Here is a 25,954-nt window from a genome sequence, read left to right as displayed (position 1 = left end):
GACCACCAATGTAAGGAACATTCTTCCCATTGTCCATCACGTTAATGTACCACGAGTTATAGATTATAGTAATTAGCAGGTGTTTCCTCAGACATGAAAGTTATTTCAAGGGGGATCGCATTGTAAAAATCATTGGGAAAGGCTGTCTCTATGAAGGGGAAGGGTGTGCACTTATATTCAGTTACTTGTGCCCATAATAAATCATGGCATAGGCGGCAAATAAGAGGTTAACAGCCTTTAAGTGAGATTCCAGAAGCATGCATTAGGTATGGCTGCAGTAAAGGAGGGTTTGAGCTCTCTGTACACAGTCAGTGGGAGGGGAAGAGAGATTTTAAATTGAGTTTAGGCGAAGCAGCCTTTCACTTTTGTCCTGGCCTGCTCAGCATCGCAGGAGGAGCAGATCACAGCAGCCAGTGCCAAGATACAGGTATGTTGTAAGGAAATCTGAAAACTGGTCTTGTTAGTTTTCTGGGGATCTGAACATAAAAGAATGGAATATCCTGATACCAGCTCAGAATTTAGTTTATTAAAAATAGTTGTGTGAAAGAGGATTGCTGATTATTATGGCACCCTTAAAATGCCAAAACATGGTGTGCTGTGCCTACATATTAATATTATATTCTGGCCCCTGGCATTCCTATGATCACACTGGGTCCTTATGTCTTAGGTTATTAGAACGGTGCAGTAGGTCTGCGAGACTTCAACTATGCAAGCTCGCTGTGGTTGTAATTTGCATAATACAGCACCCTGGGTTGTGAATCTGATTGGACAATATGTGGTTTTTAAGAACTTGCATTGTGCCTTTTTGTTTTCTAATGAACAAAGAGCAACGGTTAAAATAACGCCCCCTATAAAAAACGATCGTTAATTTTATTTTATGGTTCTGATTTACTGACGTACTGAATGACAGTGTTGCTGTGGGTGAGATTTCATTTTTTATTTTCTATATGCCACAAAATATATAAAAAAAAAAAAAAAATTTAAAACTGTTGTATTATACCTGTGTGGTAGTTACCAAAAAAAAAAAAAATCAGATACGTAAGATTTTAATCTTTTGGAATTCTTTTGGACAGTAAAATTTAGATATGTTCTACACAACTGCAAACTGCTTGTCATTGCTGTCAAAGTACAGTCTTCGGAGTGTGTAATCTACTGTCATTTCACAGCAGTGGGAAGATGAAGAGAAGCATAAAATTATAGAGCAAACAGGAATCTAAAATGTAAGTGTTTACTTATCCAGGGTCTTCATTTAGATCAGGGTTTCTCAACTAGGGTTACATGGAACCCTAGGGTTCCTCCAGAGGTTGCTAGGAGTTTCTTCAGCAATGAGCAATTTCTACCTCTCAGATAAGTTTCCATTGACACCATTGACCCTTTTAGCTATTTGCAAGGGGGGAATTGTTCCCAACATCCAGAAATGTAAGGAGCATTCTTCTCACTGACCATCACACTAATGTATGAGCTGTAGATAAAGGAATTTCTAGCAGGGGTTCCCTGAGACCGGAAAGTTATTTCAAGGGTTCCTCTCTGTTGAAAAGGTTAAGAAAGGCTGAACATTGTTGCATTTGGGATTCCTTAAGGTTTATAGTTAAATTCTTTAGTTCTTGCTTTAGCTAGTAAAAAAAAAAAAAAAAAAAAAAATCCAAAACGTCATATTCGCTTCTAAAGCCAAAATAAAAGCAGAGGTCCCAACTGTGTGTATGTTTGCAGATAGATTTGAAATCTGCACACTGCTGTCTAGGTAATAGCATACAATGCAGCTTGAAATTAAAAATAGGCTCTGATCCTAAAATCATTTTTGAAAGTTATGTAACCAAGCTATCTTCTAGGAATAAATTCCACCCTGCGGGCTTCGTACTGAACATTGCAGCAGGTGGATGGTGATGGCAGCTCTCTCACATTGATTATTGCATCATACCTATATAGAGCACAATTCATCTGATCTGTCATATGCAAGGGGCTGACTTCCTATCACTCTGGTTATAGTAAGTGCACTGAAATCCTGCAGTATCCTTGGAGGATGAAGGTAGAGGAAAAAAAAAAATAATAATAATAAAAATAAAAAGGAAAGCAAGGGAGAAGAGGAAAGGAAGAGAGGCGAGAAAAAGAAGAGAGAGGGGTGAAAAAAAGAGAGGAAGGGAAAAGAAGAAGAAGAGGAAAAGGAGGAGAGGAGGAAAGGAAAAGAAAAGAAAAAAGGGAAGAGAAAAGGAAAAAAAAAGGGAAGAGGAAAGGAAAAAAAAGGGAAGAGGAAAGGGAGGAAAAGGAGGAGAGGAGGAAAGGAAAAGAAAAGAAAAAAGGGAAGAGGAAAGGAAAAAAAGGGGAAGAGGAAAAAAAAAAAAAAAAAAAAAAAAGGTGGAGAGGAGAAGGGGGAGGAGGGGAAGAGGAGGAAAGAATGTAGGAAGGGAGCAGAGAAGGAGGGATTACTAAAAAAGTAAAGATCAAAGAAAGGAAATAGAGGGGGAGGGAAGTAAAGATAAAGTTTGATTGCCATTTAGTGACAACTTTACTTTGTCTTCATGCAATATACATTACCTAGAGCAGTACATTCATTTTTGGCAAAACAAAAAAAACGTAGTCATTTTTTCAGACACCAATATTTATCACCCGCAAACATGTATTTAGCTCACCTGAAAAAAAAAAAAAAAAAAAGTGAATTTGAAAAAAATTACTTCTATCCCAAGGATGGCCATACATTATACAATTTTCTTGTACAACTTTCCTTTAGATTTACCAAAACCATTTAATACGAGGTCAAACCTAAACACTTTCAATGTGTATGCAATCAGGCAGGCCCTTGCACTACATAGTTGAAGGTAAATCTAAAGAAAATTGAATAAGAAAATTGTATAGTGTATGGCCAGCTTAACCCTATATGTAACCTGTAATTTTTATACACCCCTAAATGTAAGCCAACTCCCTAACCGTACACTGAACCTATCATCATACCCATTATCCAATGAACTGTCATGCTGACATTTGTCATTCCAATAAATGACAATAATAATTGTTTGAGCACCAAAAGGATGAAATGATGCTTTGTCTTGTCTCCCAGCAGCACTGCAATACTCTGACCTTATACTAATTGTAGAAGAGAGAGGGTAGATCTCCTATTTTTGGTTCCATGATCTGTTTGGTTTACCTCCTCAGAGCTGTACACACATTGAACTGTACACACACACAGTGAAATCATCACAGTCACTAAATACATTTCACTTTGTGCAGTTCTTTCTTCTCTCATGTCCATGATCTTACTATGTCATGGAATAACATTCTGTTTTTTTTTTTTTTTATTAGATCTTGGATTGTACTGTGAGCAAACTTTATAAATGAGACAGTTTGTAAAGAGACATGCTTTTTTGCTCATAGCAGTCAATCAGAGTAGGTGTCCAGTTTCAAGGAGAGGAGGCAGCTAAAACTTTACTGGTTGATTTGGTCATCACTTTACTCCTAGAAAATTGTCAGGATGCCGGTGTCTTGCCGAGAAAGATCCCCCGGCGGATAAGAACCCCGCTGTACTGCGCAGGCGCAGCGCTTGCACAGTACGAACTACTAGGAGCCGCCAAAGATAGCCGAAGCTGAAAATCTTCAATCAGCTGTACCCAGCGCCTGCGCCCTAGGTCCACGTTCAAGCCCCGCCATCCAAGTGGACCTAGAGGGAGAATATAAAAGTGGCGAGCGCAGCGAGGCCGTGCCCGAAGCGTGGCGAGCGAAGCGTGCCCGCGAGGGGCGCTCTTACAAGCGCCGTGTACAGCTGATTTCCAACTATTCGGCTTCGGCTATTTCCGCCGGCTCCTACTGCGCAGGCGCAGCGCCTGTGCAGTAGAGAGGGGTCCTTATCCGCCGAGGGCAACTTTCTCGGCAGAACACCGGGATTCTTTTCACAAGAGTGTTGGACATCCTAGGCTAGGACAAATATATAATTACTAGAGTCGTGGAGAGACATAAGAAAACTTTAGTTACCAATATGTAGCAAGGTCCCTGACCTCCAAAAGGCCTAATGGTGACCACCAGAGTCAGGGATAGCTGACATCCGTCTTTGTAGAGTGGGTTACCAGTGTTGGTGGGTGCGATGCGAGATGGAGTGATGGGCGCCAGACACTTTTTAAATGCAAAAGAGATTAATAGAATGGTGGGAGAGAGGGTTGGGCCAGGACACCCTTGAGTAAATGCAATGATACTTGGTAGAATCCGAGACTTCTATAGGTAGACAGCTATACAGGGGAAGGTCTCCAGCCGGATACCACTTCTGTATAGGTAGGACCTCTGTCTCCAATACAACAATCTTGTAACAGTCCCTAACGGAAGTTGTATTTAACTATTGGCAACACAGAATAGTTCTGCTTTTACACTACAGTCTCTCACTGTAGACTTTTACTCACGGAGCTCCCAGTCTTTCACTAGACTTACAGATCCAATCGCCACTGAATCTCCTGAGCTCTTCCAACCTTCTCACTGAGTATCTTCCTCAAGCGTAACCCCTGCTTCCCTGCTGGGTCCCTAGCTTGACACTCACAGATACTCCTCAAGAGTCACCCTACTGGCCTACTCGGTCCCTGGCTTGGCACACAAGGCTGCTCTGCAAGCGGCACCTCTGCTGGCTGGGTCCCTGGCTTGACACCTGCTGAAGTTATCCAATTCTTCACCGTCCCCGGTTGGTGAGAATACTGCTTCGATACTTGCTTCAGCTACTCACTGTGGTCCCTGGTAATAAGGTTGTGGGTCCCTTACTGGCAACAGGTTCCCTTCTACCTCTGACCACGACAGGTTCTCTGGCCGGCAGAACCGTCACTTCTGGTTGGACTGCAAGCCGCAGTCCCAACCTTACGCTGCTCTCTTGCTCCTGGATAGGCCCTCAGACAGCCTAGCAGCCAGATGTCCCCGGGATAGGCCTCAGACTCTGGCCTAGCAGCCCGGGGCAGCACAACACACGTCCACCCAGACAACTGTCCAGGTGGCACAGAACACCAATCACCTGACTCCACCCGAATATATAGGCTCTCCCAACAGGCCAAGGGATTTAAGAAAACCCCTGCCCATTGGCTGAGATACCCCATATACTCCTAATCTGTTCTTACATTGCCCTTATCTTATGTCACCAAGCACCCGGCCACCTAGTGACAGAAGAAAGAAGTGCAGCAACTGCAGACTTAGGGTGAACTCAACTGATCCCTCACAAATTGTCCAAGGCAACTATACCTGGCATGTAAATTTAGGAGCAACCCTGCCTAAACATCAGGGTGCTACATTAAAATATATTGGCATGATATTGTCAGCCAGAACAAGACGTAAGCTGATCATAGATTGTTTAAATCTCGGCCGATTTAGCAGGGATCAGCCGAGATTCTAACCATCTATGGGCAGGCTCATTGTACCCAAGTCGATCTATCGAACTACACAAGTCGATTGTGGCACTCCCTCACGGACCCCCCTAACATAGCTTTATTACCAATGCAGGATTCTGACTATAATCCTCAATTTATTTGTACTGTGAGACCCCTCGTTTTGAGACTGCAAGCTTTGTGTCTATACCTATTTAAAACTTCCATCGGAAGGACCAGGTTGTTTGATCTTCCTCCGCTGGGCCAAAAAAAAACTCCAGGTGTGCAGGTTGAATTAAAACCTCCATACACACCACCCACTGACAACGCCATTTTTTACTCTTGCTGCAATATTACTATTTTTTGTTTTAATTACGGTTCACCTCGTTTAGACTATAAATCCTCCTATATAATAACCCCTGATGAAAGGATTTTGAACCTGAAACGCGTTGGGTACCGCTAGGACTTATCCCCAATGTTGGACACCGGAAAGTACTATCAGACATTGGAGTGAAACTACTTTGTATGTGTACCGTTATATTTCATTTGCAAGATATCATTTTATGTGTAATTGGGCTATTGTCAGTGTTTGTTTTATCAATCATCATGTGAAGATGATTTTTTAGCATAGTCTGTCTTTTTTGTTTAATAAATCTATTATTTTTTAACCAATTTATTAGTGTCTTTGCCAATTTAAAGTCCCACTTTCTGGGGAGGGGAGGGGGTACAAACTACCTTTTCGATGTCTAAGAGACTGAAAAATGAAGACCACATTGTGGGCTGGAGCGGTTTCTTCTTTAGAGTTAAAAGCAGTATTAAATAAACCCGAAAGCAATCATTATTCAGTATCTTAAAGTGATATTAAAGGTTTTTTTTTTTTTTAACAAGTCATACTTACCTGCTCTATGTAGTGGTTTTGCACAGAGCAGCCCCGATCCTCCTCTTCTCTGGTCCCCTGCCGGCTCTCCTAGCTCCCCCCCTCCTGCTGAGTGCCCCCACAGCAAGTAGCCTGCTATGGGGGCACCCGAGCAGGCTCCCTCCCGAACCAGTGTTCGGTGTGTCCATTCACACACGAAGTGTGGCTCAGCCCAACCCTCGCTCATTTCCTCATTGGCTCACTGGCTGCGATTGACAGTAGCAGGAGACAATGGCTACCTCTGCTGTCTTAACCAATGAGGAGAGAGAGACCCAGGAGAGCTGAGGCTCTCGTGCACATCGCTTGATCGGGATGGGGCTCAGGTAAGTATTAGTGGGGGCTGCGGGCACTGTTGAACACAGAAGGTTTTTAACTTACATGCATGCAATGCATGAAGGTAAAACATTTTGAGCCTTTACAACCACTTTAACATTTCCTAGATGTGTTGGCTGCATTCATTTTTTTTTCTTAAGGCTTTCGTTCCTTTATTTTCGTCTGCTGATCTGGCCAGTAAGTCTGTTGTTTTTCAACAGAAGAATCTGTCCTCCAGATGTAGCAATTAGAGAGTTAAGACAAACAATTTAAACACTGACAGAGGTGCTTACAATGAACAGCTTTTACTTATTTTTGTAAAACCTTCATCTCAAAAGAAAAGAAAAAAAAAAAAAAAACCAAACACTGTAATTGCTTAAAAAGTGTGAGCTGGAGTTTGGTTTCAATTTGTTAGGCCCCTTTCACACTGGGGCGGGGGCGGTTGTTAGTGGTGCTTTACTGTCGGTATTCGGCCACTAGCGGGGCGGTTTTACCCCCCGCTAGCGGCCGAGAAAGGGTTAAAAACCACTGCAAAGTGCCTCTGCAGAGGCGCTTTGCCAGCGGTATAGCCGCGCTGTCCCATTGATTTCAGTGGGCAGGAGCAGTGAAGGAGCGGTGTATACACCGCTCCGAAGATGCTGCTAGCAGGACTTTTTTTCCCGTCCTGCTAGTGCACCACTCCAGTGTGAAAGCCCTCGGGGCTTTCACACTGGAGACACAGCAGCGGCTGTTTCGGGTCGGTTTGCAGGCGCTATTAGCGCAATAGCGCCTGCAAACCGCCCCCAGTGTGAAAGGGGCCTTAGTGCATCTAAATCTGCTAATGCATCTAACACCCCCCCCTCCCCGGACTGATAATGCTGCTGTCCAGAGGTGTCTCTGTTGCTCCCTTTTTCAGACTTTAAGTACCCCAAGTCAGGGAGTGTGTTAATGGCCAAATCACCAGTGAGAGGTGGAAAAAGCATAAAAAAGAAAAACGAATGCAGTCACAACATCTAAGGATTGATGAGCTGGAATAGGATACATTTTTGGTTCCAAGTTTAATACTGCTTTAAGTTACACTGGTTGGAACAATTTTAGGTATTCCGTAAATTGAGAAGTCATAGTTATGAAGTTCTAGTCATTAGTTTGCATAACTTACAGTTGTGAGTGAAATTATAAAAGGTCAAGTGTGTCAAATGTCCCACCACATCCTGCTAAAGCTAGACTTTTAAAACGAATTAGTAAAGTCCCGCTAGAAGTCGCTGATCACTGACATAACTAGTATAGTGTTCTAGCTGCATACATTCCAGTATATATACACACACACTATAGTTTGTAGATGCTATAACCGTCACACAAACCGATTAGTATACACTTATTGGGTTTTTTTTTTTTTTTTTTACCAAAGGCATAACAGAATACATTTTGGCCCTAAATTTAAAAAGAAATTTGATTTTTTTTTATATATGTTTTATAACAAAGTAGAAAATGGAGATTAAAAAAAAAAAAAAAAAAAAAAAAAAAAAAAACACTGCCCAAAGAAAGCTCTATTTGTGTGAAAACATATGATATAAAATGTAATTTGCATACAGAGTTGCATGACCGAGCAATTGCCAGTTAGAATAGCACAGTATTGAATAGCAAAAAATGTTAAGTCGTCAAGAAGGTAAAACAGGGGTCTCAAACTGGCGGCCCTCCAGCTATTGGGAAACTACAAGTCCTATGAGGCATTGCAAGGGTGACAGTTACAAGCATGACTCCCACAGGCAGAGTTTCGCAACAGCTGGAGGGTCGACAGTTTAAGACCCCTGGGGTTAAACCTTCTGGACGTCAAGTGATTAAAGCGGAACAAAATCCTCCTATCCTTTTCAGCGATGGTAGCTGCCATTTTAGTTTCTGTTTGATCTGAAACTGCCATGGTGCTGCACATGTGATCAGTTATATTTCCAGCTTTTTGATGGTCTGACAGTTTGGTTGAGAGTACCAGCAAATGTTACAGTTAACATTGCCGGCATGCCAGGAATGTAACTGCTTTTTGAAACCCTTGAATCGAAGGGTACAGTTCCGCTTTAAAAGCACCTGACAGTTCCTTCTATCTTTTGAGGACTTTATCAGTGCAATCTCGTGCAGAGTTCCCCAATTTAACCACTGTGGTCATTATGAGGGGTTACCACTCTTTCTGTTGCATTTATATTGTTTTAATATTACAGAAAGATAATAGGAGAAGCCAGAACACACAGATGGGCAGGGACACCCAAAGACTCCAGGTGATCAGGAACAGAAATCTGAAGTATGGCAGTCTACTTTAAATGGTGCCCTTAGTGATATGTCAAGATTGTAGTCTCTGTATAGTTATTCTGCGGAAGGATCATTCTGTAAACCCACAAACCCATACTGGCAGATTTTACTTGCTTATGTCCTGTGTAGACCTCTATGGCACTGGCCTTATCCCAAATGCACAATCACAAATGGCTGAGAAAGTCCAGCCTGGCTAATTAACAGTTTCCCCAAGATCAGTCAGCCAGGATTGTCTTCACAGGTCAGAAATAGAACAAAACATGCAACTGTCTCCCAAATAGATTGTCACTACTAGCAATCGACTTAAGCTGGCCATAGTGGGTTCAAATCCCAGAAGATTTAAAGGGACCGCCCAAGATACGAACCATGCATGAGCAGGTAAATTGCAGCCTGGTGGATTTTTCCATGCGATTATTACCAATGTCTATAGCCACTAGTAATAATTACTGTGTGTTCTCCCGGCTGGGATGTCCCCCCCTCCCATCCCCACTGGGAAAACATAATAGCTCCATGGAAGGGATCCCCCCCCCACACACACACACACCATCCACACTGACTGTGTGGATGGGGGAATTGAGCGATTTTCTTTCCTGCAACCCCAATCTATGGCCGTCTTTACAGTATGTGAATCTTAAAGGATTAAGTAGCCTATTCATGTAAAAAGGAGGTTATTTTTTGTGATGGCATGCATGCTTTTGATTCATGGTTGGTGGGAATTTTCATGCTGTGGATGTGACAACAGAAGAGTGACATTGAGTTTAAGGTTGTGTTTGGAAGTTACCATATTGTTGTAGGTTGCTTGATATGAGAATTGTTCCCATATGGGCACTTAAAAAAGTAAAATCTTAGGGACCCAAGTCAGACAGTATCTCAGCCTATTATAAACAGCTGGAATTTAATGACTGGTAGATTGCACAGTCTCTTATAGAAGCTTTTAGCCTTTCAATCCACCCTATTTTAATGTTGACCAGACATCGCTGAGAAGATGGAGTCATTTAGCGCTAGGTGCGCATGATTACTGCATTCACTATACAGGAAACCCAATCCCTTTCTTCGCGTCACAATTACTTTCCAGTGACATGCATGAAAAATTCTGTGGTGAGATCAATGGTATTAAATTTTCCTTCGATTAAGGAAAAATTCCAACTGAAAAAAAGTCATATTTAAAACTAAGCAATATGTAATTACCAGGAATCCTCCTTTACATTACATTTTTATTCCATTTGAAGTAAATTTGTGCCCCATTACATTTTGAATGTAATGGGGCACAAATTTTGACATTTTATAAATGTCAATTTGCATTCCTAACAGCAGGCACCACATTTTGCCTGCTTTCATTATGCAAAAATGCTTCTCTGATATAGTCTCACACAGGGCCATCTTTAAGGCAGGGCAAAAGGGACAGCTGCCCTGGGCCCCGTCATTTTTGTGGGGCCCAAATCAGCTGCCTCATACTTGCCAATTATTCCAGTTTAAATTCCCTCGTCCCTTAAGGTTTTAGTCCTGTGCTGTGTCCTGATATCTCAGTGTGAAGTTCTGTTACTAATGCTGCCCAGCTCTGCCCTATTGTTGTGTACAGATGACTCACCTGCAAACCCTGTGTTTACATGTAAATACCAGCATTGACATGTAAATAGCAGCTGCATTCATATGTAAATAGCATCAGACCGGCAGCATTCATATGTATATTATGCCCCCATGAGGTCATATCCACCATAGCCTATACTGAATGCTGCACACTGGGGAGACAAAGGGGCATGATTGAAAGTCCTGCCTACAACTGTGGTTATTAAGCCTACCATCTCAGCCTATTTTGCAAAGGTAAGCAAAATTAGTGGGGTGGGGGGAGGATAGTGTGCAGAGGTAGGCAGAGAGGGAATTACAGTTTGGGGTGCACAGGTGCGCAAGAAGGGGATGTATAGAATTAAGGAAGATGGGTACAAAGATGAGCAGAGGAGGCAGGTAGAGTTAAAGGGGAGGGAGATTGGAGTGAAGAGGTTGGGGGTGGTTTGGGGTGCAGAGGTTAGCATGGGTTTTAGGATGCAAAGGTGTACTGACAGGGTGGATAAAGATAGTAGGTCATGTGTAGGGCAGCCCATTCATTTCAATGGGCTGCTCTATGTGCTACAAATGTGGAAGAAAGTCCCAAACCCTTTTTCAAAATCACACGGTGCCAAGGCTCATGTCAGCAGATGCCTGAGGGTGTCATTAACAATTAATGGCACTGCTGTGTATCTGCTAAAGGGTAGCGCGTTTCTGTGGTGCCAGGAAAGTGATTTTGCATGCGTTCCCAGAACACACACACACAAATGTGAACACAGGCTAAACGTCTCAGTTACATTGGTGGTCAGTGTAAATCTGCTCATTACATTGGGGCTTGGTGTACAATCCTTTCAGTCACACTAGTGGCCAGTGTGAATATCCCCCTTACATTGGTGGTCAGTGTCAATCCCTCCTTACATTGGTAGTACTGTGAATGCTTATATTATATTAGTGGTCAGCGTAACCCCTATTAAATTGGTGGCCAGAGCTGAAACGCCTCTATATTGGTAGCCAGTAAAAAAAATAAGCATTGCCACTGATCACACCCTCCCCTCCCCCTAGAATTGCCACTGATCCCGGGAGTCCTAGGATTCCTTAGGCATTTTCTGTCTATTAATGGGTCCCCTCAACTCCCCAGTCCATGGTGTGCAGGCAGTGAGGGGATGATGTACTGTAACCTCTAGCAACCAAAGAGTAAGCAGTAATGATGTGCAGTAACCTCTAGCAACCAATTAGTGAGCAGTATTGATGTACAGTAATTTCTAGCAACCAAACAAGAAGAAACCATGTGCTGTAACCTCTAGCAACCAGTCAGTAAACGGTAATGAGACACTGTAACCTCTGGCAACCAATCACAATTGCTGCCTGATCTGATTCAATAAACCGATTTTGAGTCTCGCTGCTATTTATTGTATGTCTCAGAGCAGGTGGAGAGTGAAACAGCATGGGGGGGCCCACATTCCTTTTTTTTTTCCAGGGTTCAATCAATATTAAAGACGCCCCTGGTCTCATATAATCTGACTTTAGGGCTAAACTCCCCCACTGTTAGCTACATGATAAACCGGACTTTAGGTTTATTTTCAAGTGACCCTGTAGCCAGACTGTGGACATTTAAGTATTTACATGTTCCAAACAAGCAACAATTGAATTTTAAAAACTAGCTCTCACTGCAGTGGTATAACTAAAACCTTCAAGGCTCAGGTGCAAGAAACCATGAAGGGCCTCCCTGACCCCCAGCTGGGGCTCTTCCCCCTAAGCCTGGTGGCGGAAAGCCAGGGCTAGTCGCAAATGCGACCTTTGTGACCCCCCCCCCCCGGTAGTTCCGCCGCTGGTGTCAGTAGTTTTATATATTTTTTTATTTTTATGGGTTTTTTTTTTACCATTTGCTTATCTTTTTTTTTTTTTTTTTTTTTTTTTTTTTTTTTTTAGGAGCCCTTGTTGGGGGGCTTTGATAAAATATCAGGGGCCCAATCCAGCCTTTTTCAACCAGGGTGCCTTGAGGTTTCTTCAAGGGTGCCTTGGCAAAATGCCTAAAAATTGCCCCAAAATTGTATTCAAGCCGGCGGGTGGATGAAGCCTGCCTTTTTAGTTACACCAAGCCACAGATTTTCATTGTACACCAATACAACCTTCTAGCTGCCAACCTAACAACCAATGACATCATCAGTTGATAAGGAGGATGTCAGCTGCTTGCATATCATCCTTGTTTGACCCTCCCCTGCGTTTCTACATCAGCTTTAGGGTCACGTTAGCTGATGAGGAAAAACTGAGGGAGAAGAGAAACACTGAAATACTAGTCGCACTAGTTGCAAGTGTATTTGCTTTGGAAGAATAAACCACCTCTAACATTGGGTGTCCTATGTGTATTGATGTTGCTGCATTATGTAAAAACTATTAGAATAGTTTTTACATTTTAGAATGGGGTGCCATTTAGAATGGACTGTCCATTACTTTGGAGGGTGCCTCAAGATTGTCCATAAATTTAAAGGGTGCCTCGACTGAAAAAAAAAGATTAAGAAACACTGGTCTAAACAGACTTCTGATGTTTCACCTTTAAAACAGAGAAAAGACATGGAGGACACAGCCCTCAATATTCTGCTCTGCAGCCTCAGCTGTGCTGAATGAATGAACATGAATAGCTCTGTACAAAGCTTCTCGTTCAAACGGAAGCATAGTAAACACAGTTTACTATGTTTCAGTTATAAATGGACAGAGTCAGTGATCGATACGGATCACAGACTCTCAATCCAGAAAAGGAACACACGTTTACCAGCCTCTTCCCTACTTTCCATCCTGACAAATGGAGGATGAGGGGGTCAGGAAGGAGCACAGGAGATCTGGAGAGCATACAGGGTGCAGTAGAAAGAATTAGGATTCAGCAGGGGCAGCTACATATAGAGGAACCAATCTCTCTATTTTCCTCCTGCAGCCACTGAAGGCACGCTTCTCCTTCTCTCCCTCCCACAGGCATTCAGCAGCTGCAGGAGGAAAATGGAGAGATTGGTCCCGCTATATGCAGCCGCTCATGCCACTCTTCCTATCCAGGCTTCAGGAGGGCTGCATCATGGGGCCAGATAACAACTGCGACCCCCGTGACCCCTGTAGGTACGCCCCTGCCTCACTGACCACTGTAGCTGCAAGTACTATAGAACAATTCATCCTGAAATGTCATAGCAGAAGCATTTAAGTTGTTTTTGTCCTCATCTCTCAGCTATCTCTTCTCCCCCCTCCCAGTAATGACCTTCCTACCTTCTACTCTCTAATATAAATAAAACAGCAGGGTGAGGTAGGAGAGATCAACTTCAATAACTGCAGTGCTTCTGCTGTGAACTTTGAGGATGAAGTGATTTTGTTGAATTGCTGGCTGCTGCTAATTGAGGTTTTCTGTAGTATGTGCAGAGGGACTCTTGTTCTTAGAACATCAAGCCATTGCTATTGCAGGATGGAAATTGGAGTGGCTACATTCCCCACCAAAGCCAGAAAGAAAGGGGGCCATGTGATTGACATACTTCCTATCTTTTTGCCTCTTCTCTCTGTAGCCCTAAGTAAATATATATTTCATGACCTGGTGCTAGATGTTTAGCGCAGAACAAAAAGGTCAGCCAGAGTTCCAGTGTAAAGCACCTATATAATAATACAGGATTGTTTGTGCATTATTTATTTTATTAACCCAAGTACTTCTGATATTCTCTCATCCAATATAGTGAACATAATGGGTCTAGACTCCAAGCAGGTGGCGCTGTTGGTGTTGCTGGTGGCCTCAGTAATATCGGTGGTAATTGCGCTAATTCTGAGTTTGGTGAAGAGCAGCGAAGTCCCACTTCCTCCTGGAACCAAGGTAATACCCAACAGTGTTTTCTGCGGCGATGGCACTATGTATCGATCACATGACCTGGTGACATCATATAGAGCACCTGTCATAAGAGAAAAATGTAAGCTTCTATTGCGGATCCCCCCCCCCCCCCCCTTCTGAAAAAAGTTGCCTGGCAGCCACCCTATCATGGAAGAAAATGCAGCTCAGCACATCTGCCTTCACTGACTGCATACTTGCTGCTGGTCTGTGATACAGTTCTAAAAGAAGAAGGTGAGCAATGTTAGGCCATGTTTTTCTTCTATGGAAGGTTTTTTAAGGGGGGGGACATATCAAGAGAAATATGGAAGCTGCCATTGCTGAGTTGTTTTTTATTTTCAGATGTTAGATGACTCTCAAAACGAATGAAAGAAGGATTAGGATGACAGCCCCTATTATGACATCTTCCATATTTCTGTTGGGTTCTTTTTAAAGGGGGCCCATACACAAGCCAACTATCACATAGGATTATATATTTTTTAGACTTGATAATCTTGTATCTAAGTGGTCCAATAAAAAGTTACAAAGGATGCCAGACAACTGGATCAAAAGTTGAAGTGGCTGTAAACCCTTATGTATGGGATGTATTGGTTTACGGTGAATATCAGACACAGCACTTGAACCTTTAAGCCGACCCGGCAGTACTATGCAGTAAGATTACTTCAGGATACATCCTCCAACTGAGTCACCAGGCCCCTCTCCAGACCAGTACTCTGCATGATCCTTCCATGATGGGTCCTCCCCTGGGATCTCCTCAGTTGTCCAGATTCTTCACTCGGGATAGACAGCCCAGGACCATTCCTCTGCCGCTGTGGTAGGCCCCAGACAGGTTTCTGGGCCCACCCACACGCTGCAGTCGCGTGGACCTCCGGATCGGAGGACCCCGTGGTGGTACTCCTAACGCATACCTGTCGGCCAGGAGGGCCAGCAGGTGGCTGAAAACGAACCGCAAACATGGCGTCTGTCCCATAAATACCCCCCTCCCAGAATGCAGCTCGGAGGACCACCTCCACCGTGTTGTCTCCGGTACAGAGGAGCACTCATACGCTTCAGCGCGTTGCCTTTCCAACACTGGCCCATGGTGACGACACCCACCGGCACAGTGTGAAATTACACACAACTCAGCCAAGCTGGAACAGAGGCAGAGCTTCACCTAACAAGTAACCCACTAAATTTACCTATCAGCGGTAGATTAGAAATCTACCAGCGCTACATAGTAAAGAAAATAAATAAATCGTGTGGAGGCATAGGAACCCACATTGCCTTGCTCCCTGCTGGGGCTTAGAATGACAGCCTCCCGTACAGTAAAATGCTGCGTTTGCCATGCAAGCTAGTGTGACCCAACCCTGAAGGAGAAGTTAGTGGGTGAAAGTTTAAGTGCATTCGTTGTAGAGGTGGGGGTAAGCTTCCCTGAAGAGATGAGTTTTTCAGGGATTAAAGGCAGAGTAGATGATAGCCAGACAGATTGGGATAGAGAGTTTCAGGGGATAGGAAAGGCTCGGGAGAAGTCCTGGAAAGGAGCAAGGGAGAAGGTGACGAGGGGGCTAGAGAGCAGATGGTCTTGAGAGAAGTGCAGAGGATAGTTTGGGTGGTATCAAAAAGTTTAGAGGCTAGTTTTGTAACACACCAAAGAAATGGCAGCACGCACATTCACAGGGAGCACCAACTTTCATAAATCAGTGTACTAAAAGACATCTTCCTGTGTACATTGGGAGCTGTGCATCTGGTGCTATTCTGACAACGTGTGTTACCATGTCTGCTAGGTCATCATGGACAGCAAGATAGAACAAAGAGCAAACGTGAAATTCTGCGAGAATTTGGGCAAATCTGGAAAAGAGACTTTTGACATGATTCGGCAAGTTTACAGCGATGCTGCAATGAGCCGTTTGAGGTGTTTTGAGTGCAACTCGCAATTGTTCATCGACGATCTTCATGCAAAAGTTGCCGAATAGTTTTGACATTTTGAAGGTCTTCCTAATCTCTCGTTCCAGTAATGTTCTTCCCCTCTTGAAGCATGCGTGCCACTCAAAACACGAATAACTCATTGTATCATCGCTGTAAACTTGTAAAATCATGTCAAACGTCTCTGTGGCAGATTTGGCCAGTTTAGCAGACATAGTAACGCACCTGGTCAGAACAACATCAGTTACACAGCTTTCAATGTACACAGGACGAGGTCTTTTGGCACGCTGACTTCTGAAGGTCGGTGCTCCCTGTGACTGTGCGTGCAGCCTTATGCTGCCATTTGTTGGCATTACAAAACTAGTCACAAAACTTTTTGATACCACCTCCTATTTTGAGATGGAGTTGTGGATGGAAGTACAAAGGTTTCATATATCTTGTTTTCCTTGGTCGTTCAAATTTAGGACTATTGACCAACGACCACAAAGCTTTCTCTAGCCATAGAGACAACACATTATGTTTAGACTTAGGACCAATGACACAGGCCAAGGATTACACTAATCGGTTGACTGTTGATTGTACCGACCTTCTGGTCAACCTCAAAGCCTCCACTGCACCCATTCTTCCCCGATGCATCAAATACCATTAGTAATTCACTCAACAGATCCATGTGTTTTATATCTTGTTGGTGGGTACAGATGGCAAATATTTACAGCAGATGGGTAAGTGTTTGCTGCTCATCAAGAGATTACTGCATGTTTACTCACATCATAACTGTAGTCTGGTGATATCCGTGGTGGTAATGAGGGCCAAACTATCAGCACATTTCTTCAGATATTCAGTTACTTCCAGTGCTCCTGAGACCTCTTAAGGACAATATGTAGTGGTAATTATAGCTAGAGAAGGCTCCCCATTGAGACCCACTTGTTAGCAAGGTGCCCATTGAAACATCTTTCCTGTTGGCATTTCATATGATATACCAGGGGTAGGCAACCTTTTAAACAGTGTGGCGAAAAATGTTTTCAAAGAAATTGAGCATGCCGATTTATAACAAAATCCACAAAAAATTCACTTCACTCTCAATCACGAAAAGGATTTTTTATAAAGTAAATGCTGTAAACTACTTTAGTAGTGAGAAATTAACATCCTGCACTCTCACGTCTCAGATCACTGTCCTCCCTGCAAATATGTCCCACCACTGTACCCCGCTGCTTTTCTGTCCCACTGCTGAACCCCCTTCTCATTCCTCCCACCACTGTACCTCCTGTACATGGCCCTACCACTGTACTCCCTTGCTCTTGTCCCACCACAGTAACCCCCCTGCTCATCTGCCCCATCAATGTACCTCCCTGCACATCTGCTCCACCTCCGTATCCCCATGCTCTTCTGTCTCACTACTTAATCACCTTCTCACCTGTCCTAACACTGAACCCAGCTGCTCCACCACTGTCCCACTTTCTCATCTGCTCCACCAATGTACAGGAATAATTTCAACAAAGTTCCCAGAAGCTCAACAGTAATTCCACAAACTGTCACCCGATTGTGGTTTTCTCAATCACAGTGAAATCCCTTCTTTCTTAGATTGGTAGTGGCAACCAAGGGAGTCATCTTCCTCCAGATGGTGGACAGGGCTAGCATGACTGCGATTGGCGTTAGCAGTGGCCAATGACAGTCCTCCTCCTGGAAACAGGCACCCCCCCCCCCCCCCAGCAGAACTGCACCCAATCTCTTCCCCATCACAAAAGCTGACGATCGCAGCTACAGCAAAGTTAGAGAACCAATCAATGTTTCCCATCTTTTACAATGTGTGGGGGTGCAGTGCCTCCTCCTCAGTGCATGTGTGGCGTGGGGAATTCTTAAATTTGAATGCATTAGTGTCTCACTGACATTTCCCTGCCCTGCTCTGCTGATGGGGAGGGAGTCGGGTGCCGGCAAAAGAGGCTTCGCGTGCCACTTGCGGCACCAGTGGGGGGGGGGGGTTGCCTAACCCTGTGATAGAGGATATAATAATAATAATAATAATAGGAAAAACTAAAACACCCCAAAGGCAGCAAGAAACATCCAAAACTCCAAGGAGGGCAGGTAGTCAATAGAGTTACTAAGCGATATATGAAGCTGTCAGGAGACATCACTGACCAGACACAACCTACAATGGAAATCAATTTTAATTGAAGTGACCCTTTAAAGACTACTGACAGCTTCTGGGCTTCATTCTGATAACTGCATATACAGTGGAAACAAAAAGTATGTGAACCCCTTGCAATTCATTGGTTTTCTGCAGTAATTTGCCATAAAATGTGACCTGATCCTCATCTAAGTTACAATAGACCAACATAATGTGCTTAAAAGAGAAGTATGGGATTTTTTTTTATCCCATAATCATACTTACCTAGGTGGATGCAGCATCGCTCTGATGCTGCATCTGTCCCCCCGCCGCCTCTTCACTGAGAACCGAGCCACTGAACACCGCAGATGGCATCAGTTCTCTTACCTCCCCGAGCAGAGAGCCGCTGCCTGTCAGTCAGCAGTCTCCTGCTCTGCTCTTCCACACTCATTGGAGCTCTGAGCTGTGGAGGGGCAAGGAGTGGCCACTGAGAGGCTCTGAGATGCCCATCAGTCCAGGCACCTGGCGGATCCAGACTCCCAGATTAGTGATGACGCGGTGCCTTGATTGATCTTGGTGATGTCAGCAGACTTCAGACTGCTCTACTTGAAAATGGGTCACAGGAGTGCAAAATGAATTGCACTTCTGTGACCCTTAGGAGAAGCCCAGCCTAACGAGCTCAGGCTGGACTTCTCCTTTAAGCTGATGACACTCAAACAATTCTAATTTCTTGTGTCTTTATTGACCACACCCATTAACATTCACAGTGCTGAAGGAAAAAAGTGAACCCATAGACTAATTATGTCAACGAAAGCTAATTGGATTTATTAGCTTAAACATCTAGATTCCAATTAGTGATATGAGTTTGGAGGTGTGGTTTATGCCGCGTACACATGAGCGGACTTTACGGCAGACTTGGTCTGACGAACCGGACTAATTCGATCGTGTGTGGACTCCAGCGGACTTTTTTTCCCCAAAAGTTCGACGGACCTAGAAATGAAACAGGTTTCAAATCTTTCCAACCGTCTCGAGTCCGGTTGAATCTCATCTGTATGCTAGTCCGACAGACAAAAACCGACGCTAGGGCAGCTATTAGCTGTGAACTTCCTTATTTTAGTCCGGTCGTACGTCATCACATACAAATCCGTCGGACTTTGGTTGATCATGTGTAGGCAAGTCCGTTCATTCGAAAGTCCGTCGAAAAGTCCACAAAAGTCTGCCCATGTGTACGCGGCATTAGAGCTATTTTGATTGACAAAAGCTACTCAAACATTTTATGACTGCTGTTCATAAGAAGCATCAGCTGTTGTGAACTATGCCTTGCATAAAGAAGCTCTCTGAAGACATACAATCAGGAGTAGTTGATCTGCATAAGGCTGGAAAGAGATACAATGCTTTGTCTCATGGGGGGGGGTATTTACTAAAACTGGAGAACACAGAATTTGGTGCAGCTGTGCATAGTAACCAATCGGCTTCTAGGTTTTATTGTTAAAGCTCAACTGACCAAGCTAAATTTTTAGGCTGATTGGTTACTATGCACAGATGCACCAGATTCTGTGTGAACCAGTTTTCGTAAATCTCCCCATAGTGTTTAGGCATCCATCAGACGACCGCCAGACAAATTGTCTATAAATGGAGACATTTTTGTACCATGGCTACTTTTCCTTGAGGTGGGTGCCTAGCCAAGATGAGGCACAATGCAGAGTTTTCAATGAGGTAAAGAAGAACCCTTGAGTAACAGCTAAAGGCTTGAAGGCATCACTGGAACTGACATCCCTGTTCATGAGTCTACCATATGTATGCCTATGAAAATGCAGGGCATCCATGGCAGACTACCACAAAGGAAGAGCATTCTCTCAAAAAAAAAAAAAAAAAAAAAAAAAAAAAAAAAAAAACCATTGTGGCATGCCTGAGGTTTGCCAAAGAGCACCTTGGCAAACCACAACGCTACTGGGAAAATGTTTTGTGGACTGATGAAACAAAACAATTGCATTGTTCAGGAAGAATACTCAGCACTATGTATAGCAAAAAAATAAAAAAAAAAAAATATAAAATAAAGGCATGGCTAACCCACATTAAATCATCATCCCAACGGTGAAGTATGGTTGAGGGAACATCACGAGTTGGGCTTGCTTCACTGCTTCAGGGACTTGACACCTTGCCGTCATCATGAAAATGAATTCCTAAGTTTACCAATCTATCCTACAAGACAATGCCATGGTGTTTGCCGCCATCTGAAGCTTACTAGAAGTTGGGTGATGAGTCATGACAAGGACCCTAAGCATCGAGGTAAATCCTCTGCAGACTGGCTTCAGAAAAAAGAAATTGCCTTTTGGAGTGGCCCAGTCAGAGCCCACACCTTAACCCCATAGAGATGCTGTGAAATGACCTATAGAGAGCTGTTCAAAATATGCCTGACCTGAAGCAGTTTTACAAAGTGGAATGGTCAAAAATTCCTCCTGAACGTTGTGCAGGTCTGATCCAGAGCCCCCAAAAGCTTGCTATGGGGGCATTCAGTAGAGGGGAGGAGCCCAGAGTGGCAGTGGGAGACCTGAGAAGAGGAGGATTGGGGCTGCTCTGTGCACAGAGCAGGAGTATAACATGTTTGTTTTGTTTTTTTTTTTTATTCCTTTAGTAACACTTTAAGAATATTGTGTTTGTCTATTGTTGTAACTTAGATGAGATTACATCACATTTAATCACCAGTTTCTGCAGAAAGCCAGTTAATTCCAAGGGGCTCACATACTTTTTCTTGCCACTGTAATAATATATTTAAGGATAGCATTCAGTATATTATCTCCTTTTTTATGTCCCATTCCTTTCATATTTACATGCAGCCCAAACTGTCCAGAAAACGTGACAGTGACAAGTGTTGGGACGAACGACACTCCCAGTGCAGCTTTTAAAGAGACCCTGTCACCAGACCATTAACATCAATAACAATCTTACCTTATGCCTAATCCACACTGGGCAATTATCTCTGTTGCGAGAGACTCCGGATTTTAGGTGTAGGTGGAAGGCACAGGCGCACCATCCAGCCCCTCTACCGGCAACTTGTAAAATTGTATGAGGGGCTGGAAGCTGCTGCAGCCAGACGGTGCACTGAGTGGTACTAACATTTAGGGCAATATGTGCCCAGGAACGAGTTTCCAGAGTGCAAACATCTTGTGTTCTGGGCATTCATCCCCTGGCACATACTGCCCTACTTGTTCGTACCACTTGGTGCACCGTCCAGCTGCAGCAGCTTTCAGCATGTCATAGAATTTTTCAAGTTGCAGGCAGAGGGGCTGGACAGTGCACCTGTGCCTTCTACCCGTTGGAGTCTAATGCACTGGTGTAAGACGCCTGGTGTGCATGGGGCTTTAGGAGTACATGAGCATTTAACATATTTTATACATGTGTTATTAACCTGTAAAAGCCTTCCTTTTATATACATCTAAAAGCCCCAAGACTGCTGCTGAGCAGCGCCATCTTGTCTGTGGTGTCAGGGCTATCATTCAAGTGACACTATAGTATTGACCTTTGCTACATTTCTGGCTATTACAAAGGTGAAGTAATCTGGTGAAGGGAGAGGTAGAGGTGTTGCGTCAGCGCAGACAGTAATTACATTACTCCCAGTAGAGAAGAGGGCTATGAGCTGCAAGAAAAATGGGGGCTTTGCTGGTGATTGCTTCTAAAGTAGTCAATTTCGCTAGCAAGTACAAAAGTCCATTGCAAGTAATTAAAAACTTGTTTATGGAAAGGAAAAAACACTGCAAGCGAGCATTTAAAGTAATTGATTTTTCTGTACTCTTTTCTGGAATTTTTGGTTAGTGACAGGGTCTCTTTAACCGCTTACCGCCCGCCGGCTGTCATATGACGGCCAGGCGGCGCGGCTCTCGTTCTGGGAGGGCGTCATATGACGTCTCTCCATTTAAACAGGGAATGCGTGCGATTTTGTGCACGCATCCCTGTTCCTTCGGTGGCGGCGTGTCACGGAGACAACGCTCGCCACCAAGGGGGGTGAACAGCCATTGGTCATGGCTGTTTACCACGTGATCGACCGTGATGAAGTCACGGCCGATCACAGGTGGTACCGCCTCACTTTGCACAGCGCACGTGCGCGAACACGTCGGTGGCCGGGAACACTGCTCGTCACCGACGCTGGTAAATAGCCATTGGCCGGCGCTGTTTACCATGTGATCGGCTGTGATCCTTTCACAACTGATCACTAAATGTCAACAAACCGCGGTAACGAGAGGTTACCGGGTTCTCCACCTCACACACTGATCGTGTGTGAGAAGGAGATTGCGGTAACATCTCGTTACCGCTTACAGTACATACCAATCACACACTGATTGCCTCCCCCACAATAAACAGGACCTGTCACCACCCATCAATGTACCTGTCACAGTTCATCTGATATCTGTCAGTCCATATGAGTACCAGAGTACCTGTCACAGTCCATATGAGTACCAGAGTACCTGTCACAGTCCATATGAGTACCAGAGTACCTGTCACAGTCCATATGAGTACCGAGTACCTGAGTAACAGTCACCGCCCTTCAGAGTACCCGAATACCAGTCACCAGCCCATCAGAGTATCTGTCACCAGCCCATCAGAGTATCTGTCACCAGCCCATCAGAGTAACCGAGTACCTGTCACCAGCCCATCAGAGTACCCGTGTACCTGTCACCAGCCCATCAGAGTACCCGAGTACCTGTCACCAGCCCATCAGAGTACCCGAGTACCTGTCACCAGCCCATCAGAGTACCCGAGTACCTGTCACCAGCCCATCAGAGTACCCGAGTACCTGTCACCAGCCCATCAGAGTACCCGAGTACCTGTCACCAGCCCATCAGAGTACCCGAGTACCTGTCACCAGCCCATCAGAGTACCCGAGTACCTGTCACCAGCCCATCAGAGTACCCGAGTACCTGTCACCAGCTCATCAGAGTACCCGAGTACCCATTTGCAACCCATGCCTTATAGAATATACATTGGGGTGTTTGCTTTCCAAAATCAAGTCATTTTGTGGGAATTTCCACTGTCCTGGTGCTCAAGGACCTTCAAAAGTGTGATAGGTAGGAATTAAATGAGATGAGATTTGTAATTTATGCTCCTAGAACACCTGAAGGTATTTCTTCAATCTTGAGTCTCTGTATGTGACCAGGCTGTGTAAAAGTCTCACACATGTGGTATCGCCATACTCAGGAAGAGTAGCAGAATGTATTTTGGGGTGCAATTTTTGCTATATACATGCTAGGTGTTAGAAATATCTTATAAATTGACAACTTTGTGTAATGGAAAAAAAAAAAGCGTTTATTTTTTTTCCCACATTTTCCAAAAACTTCTGGAAAAAAAAAAAAAAAAAAAAATGAACCATTCAAAAGACTCATTATGCCTCATAGATTATATGTTGAGGTGTTTGCTTTTCAAAATGGGGTCATTTTGTGGGCAATTCCATTGTCCTGGTGCTCCAGGGCCTTCAAAAGTGTAATAGGTGGTTGAGAAATGAGATGTGTCATTTATGCTCGTAGAACGCCTGAAGGTGCTACTTCAATGTTGTGCCTTTGTATGTGGCCAGACTGTGCAAAAGTCTCACACATGTGGTATCACAATACTCGGGAAGAGTAGCAGAATGTATTTTGGGGTGTAATTTGATGTATGCATACGCTGTGTGTGAGAAATAACCTGATAATTTGACAATTTTGTAAAAAAAAAAAAAAAAAAAATTATTATATATATATATATATATCTTCATTTTGCAAAGAATTGTGGGAAACAAATTACAACTTAAAAAAGCTCACCATGCTACTTACTTAATACCTTGGAATGTCTACTTTCTAAAAAGGGGTCATTTGGGGAGTATTTGTACTTTCCTGACTTGTGAAATGAGATTCACCTGATGTTCTGAAGGCCTGATCAGATATGAGCAATTTTCAGTGATTGGCACCATAGTTTGTAGACTCTAATGGCCCGTAGACATGATCTGAATATCGTACGACCGATCGTACGACTGTTCTTGCTTAATAGTCGCAAGTAGAAATTGAATAGCTAAATAAAGTCACGAAAATTCTCGTACGACAGACAAAAAAAAAAAAAAAATAATCGGAAGTGATGTCATGTGTTGTAATGTATTTGTATTGTATTTTCGGACAACAACTATACTGACTAAACGAAAATCGTACGATCTGGAATCGTATGAGGTAAATTTTCGTGTATGTCCAATCGAATAATATCAGATGAACGGTCGTGATCGGCTGCCGAAAGTAGTGTACACACGATCCGAATATCATACGATCCTTCCTCGGAGGACCGTTTTCGTATGATTTTCAGATCGTGTGTACGGGCCATAACTTTCACAAAGACCAAATAATATACACTAATTGGGGTTATTTTTACCAAAAATTTGTAGCAGTATAAATTTTGGCCAAAATTTATGAAGAAAAAATTACTAATTAGCAAAATTTTATGACAGAAACAAAGAAAAAGGCATTTTTTTTCACAAAATGTACAGTCTTTTTAATTTATAGTACAAAAAATAAAAAACCCACTAGTGATTAAATACCACCAAAAGAAAGCTCTATTTGTGTGAAAAAAAGGAAGCTGAAAGCTGAAAATTGGTCTGGTCAGGAAGGGGGTGTAAGTGCCTTGTATTGAAGTGGTTAAACAACTGGTGCTGCTACTGCTCAGTTCCCTTGACAGTGCTATGGTTTATTCCAACCACTGTGACCATCACTTTTGCTAGGCAGGTCAGCATGCATGTCAGTGTGGGAGAAACCATACAAATAAAGGCATCTGAAATAAAATGAACACATAAATTAATAATAAATAAAACATATCATCATAGGTGTGTTCCGCCTATTGCATTAGAGTGTACACCCCAAAGCTCAAAAACACTGGACAGGGAATGAATGGGATAGTGCTCTGTGCTGCGTGGCTTCCTGTTCATTCACAGACTGAGGCATAGTAAACACATCCCACTATGCCTACGTTATGAATGAACACAGTGAGCGAGTCTTTTTACTGTGTTCATTTAGAAAACGAAGGGGCCGGTAAACAACATATCTACTAGCCCCTTCCCCCACTCTCCATTCTAAAACATCCCCTGCAGGAGTCTGGGGGAGAGAAGGGAAGCCAGCAGCACTGCGCGGTGGGGGGAACACAGGGATAGTAGGGGGAATCAGCATCACACACAGTGATTAGGATGTACCCAGGCACACCTGGCACGCCCCCTGCACACACCTATGATTATTAATGTATTTATATACACCGAAATACTATTACATGTATTCACTGCATACAGTTATCAAAATGCCATTTGAGACTGTGGTCCATCCTGCTTCTAACTTCTCTTCCTGTACCTTTCCTGCTGCTCTATGTACATCCCCAATCTGACCCTGAGCTGGTTTAGGAACTCAGCAAAAAGAACCAGAAGTCAGATGACTTCAGAGGGTATAGCACAAGGAAATATATATAAATATAGCAAGTGTCCTTGGTTAAACACCGTTCTAATATTTGCTGCCAAACCAATTTCAGTTCCTGTTTGTATGGCTCTTGCAAAATCATCTCTGCCCTCTATTCTTTGCTGTTGATCTGTCACTTCATCAGAAAAGGGGACATGTTATTTTAAATCACAGTAAGGGGAAATGAAAGTTTAAAAAGTAAAATGTTATTGTACGGTATACTAAATTTGTTGTTTGTTTATCTGCTGACGACTGGGTGCTTTTCTGTTGCCAGGCAGCCATGGT

The 25,954-nt window shown here is 43.5% G+C and overlaps 1 protein-coding gene across 3 annotated transcripts in view; it reads left to right on the top strand.

Annotated features, from left to right (window-relative positions):
- Positions 1-323: 323 nt before the first annotated feature.
- The window catches only part of LOC141108400 (ectonucleoside triphosphate diphosphohydrolase 8-like), a 71,823-nt gene continuing 46,192 nt past the window's right edge, over positions 324-25,954 (top strand). The window contains exons 1-3 of one of the 3 annotated variants that reach the window (XM_073599982.1): positions 362-427; positions 1,167-1,220; positions 14,070-14,203. In XM_073599982.1, the coding sequence (XP_073456083.1) occupies positions 14,078-14,203 (126 nt within the window). In that variant the 5' untranslated portion in view covers positions 362-427; positions 1,167-1,220; positions 14,070-14,077. Of the gene's footprint in view, positions 428-1,166; positions 1,221-14,069; positions 14,204-25,954 lie in introns of all 3 variants that reach the window. The other 2 variants (XM_073599981.1, XM_073599983.1) reach the window with 2 other exon arrangements.

This window comes from Aquarana catesbeiana, linkage group LG09 (assembly GCF_042186555.1).
Source record: "Aquarana catesbeiana isolate 2022-GZ linkage group LG09, ASM4218655v1, whole genome shotgun sequence".
NCBI lineage: Eukaryota > Metazoa > Chordata > Amphibia > Anura > Ranidae > Aquarana > Aquarana catesbeiana.
This window is presented reverse-complemented; position numbering and strand designations above follow the sequence as displayed.